The following is a 6185-nucleotide window of genomic DNA, read 5'->3' as shown; positions in this document are numbered from 1 at the left end:
AAAAATGAGCTGGATATTGTGGTGTGCACTTGTTGTCCAGCTACTCAGGACGATTTTATTATGTTTCTGTATGAAAAGTGTTACTTTTTTTTTGTTTATAGAAGTAGATTATTTGTCTGAACTTGAACTGCAGACTCATCTAGAATGTGGCAGCAGAAATTTCACTTGTTTTTTTTTGGTTTTAGGAGGGCTGCCTGGAGTCTGACTTATATAAACAAATATTTGGACAGAGCTTACACACTGAATTTAGAGCCCCCCACCCCTGGGTTTTTCTCCTTTCTGGGAGTTCCTCCCTATCCTTCCAGCAATGGTATTAGCCCCAATCTCTGACTGTGGATTTCTTCGCTTGTTTTTCATTTCCTACTTGCTGCATTCTGAGGCATGCTCTCGGACATAAAAAAACAGGTTGGGGTGGGAACACTCCCTCTAGGTGTCAAGGCCTCCTCTGGCATCTGCTTATTTTTAGTTATTCTTTAGTGCCTTTAAGTCATTGTCTTTTATGTCTTGCCTGGAGTTAATGGTGGTATTTTGTGTGAAGGTTGGTTTGATAGGTGCTTCTTAGACATTGTTGTCAGTGGAACCTCCTCGGGATGATTTTGAGGTTTGTAACCTGGTTGCTATAGATAAAGATTTGGGAATTATCACTCATGGGAATAGCTTAGCTCAGATGATAGAGAAAAAGCCTGGAGATCAGCATGTAATCCTGACTACAATTAAGGTGAATGGAGGAGCAGGAAAAAAAAATAAAGGAGTGTAAGTATTGTGAAAGCTCAGACTGTAACTCCTTTGTTAATTCCTGTATTCTTAGTGCCTAATTCAATGTCTGGCATATAGGATATGCTTATTATTTGTGGAATGAATTTAATGAAAGGAGACTGAATGGAAGGTAGTTAATTAGAACCAAGGGGTTTTCTGGAAGACAAGGGAGGAGAGAGTTTTCTTGTCAGATACCTCAGAGAATTCGACCAGGAATGAGGAATGAAACAAGCTATTATTTTTGGCAATTAGAAAGTCTTTGGTGACAGTCTTGAGAGTTTCAGGAGGCCATGGGGAATAAAGCCAGAATCCAATGAGTTGATCAGTAAAATTGTAGTTGCAATGGTGACAGTGAGTCTGATTAGCCTTATTTAATGATGATGGTAAGTAGAGATAGGTTCATAGCTTGAAATAAGGTCTAGGAAGTTCTCTGTTTTAGATTGATGGTTAAGCTGAGAGAAGAAGCTGTTGAATATAGAAAGGTTGAAAATAAGCCAGGTGTGGTGGCTTACACCTGTAATGCCAGCACTTGGGAGGCCAATGTGGGTAGATTGCCTGAGCTCACAGGTGGAGACCAGCCTGAGCCAGAGCAAGACCTCATCTCTAAAAATACCCAGGCATTGTGGCAGATGCCTGTAGTCCAGCTACTTCGGAGGCTGAGGCAAGAGAATTGCTTAAGCCCAGGAGTTTGAGGTTACTGTGAGCTGTGATGCCAGCGCACTCTACCGAGGGTGACACAGTGAGACTCTGTCTCAAAAAACAAAATAAAACAAAACAAAAACAAAACTCAGAAAGGTTGGAAATATAGGAACAATATTTATTGTAATTCTGAGGAAAGAGGGGCTGGAATCAATGTATCAGTGGCAGAGTTCAGCATATGGAAAGGGAACACTTCTTCCTCTGTGATATTTTTATGGGTAAGGCTGAGGGGAAATGAGAATTTGTTATCACATTGTCCAACTCACCTCAAGAGAGAAGAGCTTTATGGTCCTTGGGCCCTCTTGGGAGAGGAAAAACAGTGGCTGAAGCCTAATTCACATTATTTGTTTCGTTGTCTAATTTACTTATTTATTTTGCAAATTTCTGTGGCAGGGCTGATAGTAGATCATCTTTGTTTTCAAATGTTTATAAAAGATCTGGAGTATATGTATGGAACATAGTTAATAATTTTTGATGTTGGAGATAAAGTCATATTTGGAGAGGGCTAATGGTTCCCTAGTAAACATGCAGATCTCACCACCCTCCTGCAGCCTCCCACTGTGTGAAGGCTGCCCCTTCCCTTTCCTGGGAGCCCTTCCCTCCCTGCCATGTCAAGGGCTGTGGCTGAGATGGCCACAGTCATGGCTAGACTGGTGGAAGTTTCTGAGACCAGTCAGTCCATGGGTAGCCAAGTGGATCCCTAGGGTCTGTGTAGGGCATCTGGTTACCTCCACTTGGCTAGACCAGCCCCACCAGCACCCCCTTCCTTGGTTGCAGCGTTCAGTGGAGGCCAACCTAGTCTGCTCCCACTGGATTCCAGATCCTCCCAGACTAGATCCCCTGTACCTGGTGGGCCCAGATGGGATGGTGCAATGGCCCCTGGAGGCCCACCAGGTTCCCATGCTCCCAAGCCATGCCACCTATTTGTAATGCACATCCTTATTTTCCCTCAAAAAATTTGGGTAGAGGGTGCTGCCTGTGGCGCCGGCCCCTTATACCAGAGGTGGCGGGTTCAAACGTGGCCCTGGCCAAAAACTGCAAAAAAAAATAAAGGGGGTAGAAATGCACATTATATACATGGCAGAATATAGTAGTTCGTAAAAGTTTACAAATAGGCTCGGTGCCTGTAGCTCAACCGGCTAAGGCGCCAGCCACATACACCTAAGGTGGCGGGTTCGAATCCCCAGCCCGGACCCGCCAAACAACTATGACGGCTGCAACCAAAAAATAGCCGGGTGTTGTGGCGGGCGCCTATGGTCCCAGCTACTTGGGAGGCTGAGGCAGGAGACTCGCTTGAGCCCAGGAGTTGGAGGTTGCTGTGAGCTGTAATGCCACGGCACTCTACCCAGGGGGACAGCTTGAGGCTCTGTGTCAAAAAAAAAAAAAAAAAAAGTTTAAAAATAGATTGTTTGCACAGTTTAACATTAAATTGGCACTCATGCTATAGTTGGAACTGGAATGGAAGTTATTGTTTAATCCCCTTTGTATGTGGATTTACAAAATGGCTTTATTGAGGAATATGCTGAAAAACAAATTCCATATTTATTTATTTATTTTTTTCAGCGTCTCACTATGTCACCCTCAGTAGAGAGCTATGGCATCACAGCTCACAGCAACCTCTTTTGTCTTAAGCAATTCTTTTGTCTCAGCCTCCCAAGTAGTTGGGACTACAGGTGCCCGCCTGTAGTTAGTCTAGTTTCTAGACTAACGTCTAGTTATCTTTCGCTGGAGTTGTCATTGTTGTTTAGCTGGCCCAGTCTGGGTTCAAGTCGACCAGCCTCAGTGTATGTGGCTGGTGCCGTAACCACTGTGTTATGGGTGCTGAGCCAAGGTCAGCTATTTTCTTTATTGCAGTTGGCATTGTCAATTGTTTAGCAGGCCCGGGCCGAGTTTGAACCCATCTGCCTCTGTGTATGTGGCCAGTGCCCTAACCACTGAGCAATGGGCACCGAGCCAAAATTCCATATTTAAACTCTGAAAATCAGGTGGGGTGCAGTGGCTCATGCCTGTAATCCTAGCAGTCGGGGAGGCCAAGGCGGGTAGATTGCCTGAGCTCAGGAGTTTGAGACTAGCCTGAGCAAGAGTGAGACCCCATCTCTACTATAAATAGAGAAACTAGCCAGGTGTTGTGGCAGATGCCTGTAGCCCCAGCTACTTGGGAGGCTGAGGCGAAAGGATTGCTTGTGAGGCCAGATGTGGTGGTTCACGCCTGTAATCCCAGCACTCTAGAAGGCCAAGGCAGGCAGATCGTTTGAGCTCATGGGTTCAGCCTAAGCTAGAGAGAGACCCTGTCTCTAATAATGGCTGGGCTTTGTGGTGGCAGATACCTGTAGTCCCAGCTACTTGGGAAGCTGAGGCAAGAGAATCACTTAAGCCCAAGAGTTAGAGGTTGCTGTGAGTTATGATGCCATGACACTCAACCCAGGGTGACAAAATGAGACTCTGTCTCAAAAACAAAACAAAACAAAAAAAAGTCTTGCTTTGTGACCAAGAGTTTGAGGTTGTTGTGAGCTATGATGCCACAGTACTCTAACAAGGGCAACAAAGTGAGACTCTGTCTCAAAAAATAAATAAGTAGCCTCTGTGCCTGTGGCTCAAGCGGCTAAGGCACCCACATACACCAGAGCTGGTGGGTTTGAATCCAGCCCAGGCCCGCTAAACAACAATGACAAGTACAACCAAAAAATAGCTGGGCGTTGTGTCTGGTGCCTGTAGTCCCAGCTAATTGGGAGGCTGAGGCAAGAGACTAGCTTAAGCCCAAGAGTTTGAAGTTGCTGTGAGCTGTGACCCCACCCCACTCTACTGAGGGCAACATAGTGAGACTCTGTCTCAAAAAAAAAATAAAAAAAAAGAAGGCTAGTGCCTGTGGCTCAGTGAGTAGGGCACCAGCCCCATATACTGAGGGTGGCAGGTTCAAACCTGGCCCTGGCCAAACTGCAACAAAAAATAGGCGAGTGTTGTAGTGGGTGCTTATAGTCCCAGCTACTCGGGAGGCTGAGGCAAGACAATCACCTAAGGCCAAGAGCTGGAGGTTACTGTGAGTTGTGACATTATGGCAATCTACCAAGGCCAACAAAGTAAGACTCTTGTCTCTAAAAAAAGAAAAAAGAAAGAAACCGCCAAACTGTTTTCCAAAGTGGTTGTACGTTTTATACATAATTGCTGATTGGCCAGCAGTATGAGACTTGAAGTGGCTCCATCCTAACCAACACTTGGTTATGGCCAGTCTTTTTAATTTCAGCCATTCTAGTAGATACATAATGATATCTCATTTTGATTTTAATACGCATTTTCCTAATGATTAATCATACTAAGTATCTTTTTTGTTTTTATTGGACATTTGTACAACTTCTTTTGTGAAATAAATGAATCTTTTGCCCAATTTTTAATTGGGTTGTTTGTCCTAGTATCATCAGTAAGAGTTCTTTAGAGTCTAAATAGAAATCCTTTGTTTGATACATGTTTCGTAAATTTTTTTTAGTCTGTGGGTTGCCAATAGTGTCTTTGTAGAACAAAAGCTTTTCATTTTGATGAATCCCAATTTGTTGATTTTTAACTGTGTGAAATCTTAGTTGAACCTAAACTTTTTTTCCAGAGAATCAAATCTTATCTGCACATGAGTAATTGATGACATTTAAGAATAAAAAAATTATATTGCTCTTTGTAGCTATGTCTTAAGGTAAATTATCTTTTCTTCCTTCATCTTTCCTATAGTATGTTTACAGTAATTCCTTGTCAAACATAGTACATGTATTTTTATTAGGTTGAGTTGAACAAAACATTTATAAATTATATTTATTTTAACTTCATGTAGGCAGCTAATTCCTACTAAATATTTACAATTACGAATTCTTCTAAAATGAATAAATTACCTCATAAGCTGTTCTTTTTGTCAGTTCACACTGGCATTTCTCGTATTTATTTAGTAAAGATAAACCATTCCTTTTCCTTTCTTTTCTTTTTTTCTTTTACTAGTCAAGTATAGCAAGTGTGAACCATCAAGTGAGATAACTCACTACCTTCCGCCCAGCCATGTTTCTTTTCTTGACCATCACTAACTTCTGAGATTGAGAAGAATCCATTTGCGGTGTTAGGAAGCAGTACTGCAGTCAGTAAAGGAAGTGTGCACTCCGGTCACTATTAGGAAAGCCATGGCTGCTGACAGCTTTATTTTTGCAAGTCTTATCCTGCTGCTTCCTGGCAAGGATGGTGTTTACTTCTCCAGTCCCACAGAAGGAGCCTGTTTAGCCTCCTGCATCACTGGCCAAATTGCAGTTAAGTGCTGATTGCAGCATCCTTGTTATCTGGCACAGTGTGGGAGGCAGCAAAAAACACTCCTTGTTTAGCTGCAGTGGAGTTTGTGTTACTGGCCGCTTGAAAAATTTATTCTTAACAAGCCGAGAAAACTTGACCATGTTCAGAGTATAGAATAATATAGATTCTGGTTGGTCTTTAAACTGTTTAGTAGCATGGTTTATTGGGTACAGCTCTAGACTAGCAATGGAATGAATACTCTTTTAAAGTAGGCTCGGAGCTTCTCTGTTATGTGATCTTGGGCAGATTTCCTCATTGTTTGTACCATTTCCATTCCCTAGAAGTATTGTGAGCATAATTTAGATGCTAGCTTGAAGGGCATAGAGATTTTTAAGAGTACTCAGTCAGGGCTCAGTGCCTGTGGCTCAAGTGGCTAAGGCGCCAGCCGCATATACCTAAGGTGGCAGGTTCGAATC

At 42.9% G+C, this 6185-nt stretch overlaps 1 protein-coding gene across 1 annotated transcript in view; it reads left to right on the top strand.

Moving 5' to 3' along the window:
- LOC100959051 (high mobility group protein B3-like) overlaps positions 1-2385 on the top strand; it is a 23241-nt gene extending 20856 nt beyond the window's left edge. The window contains exons 3-4 of the mRNA XM_023517083.1: positions 725-762; positions 2276-2385. Of these exons, the coding sequence (XP_023372851.1) occupies positions 725-762; positions 2276-2385 (148 nt within the window). The remainder of the gene's footprint in view (positions 1-724; positions 763-2275) is intronic.
- The last annotated feature ends 3800 nt before the right edge of the window (positions 2386-6185 follow it).

This window comes from Otolemur garnettii, unplaced genomic scaffold, assembly GCF_000181295.1.
Source record: "Otolemur garnettii isolate 467f Iridium unplaced genomic scaffold, OtoGar3 scaffold00104, whole genome shotgun sequence".
Classification (NCBI taxonomy): domain Eukaryota; kingdom Metazoa; phylum Chordata; class Mammalia; order Primates; family Galagidae; genus Otolemur; species Otolemur garnettii.
Note: the sequence above shows the minus strand (reverse complement) of the source record. Positions and strands in the feature narration are given on the sequence as shown.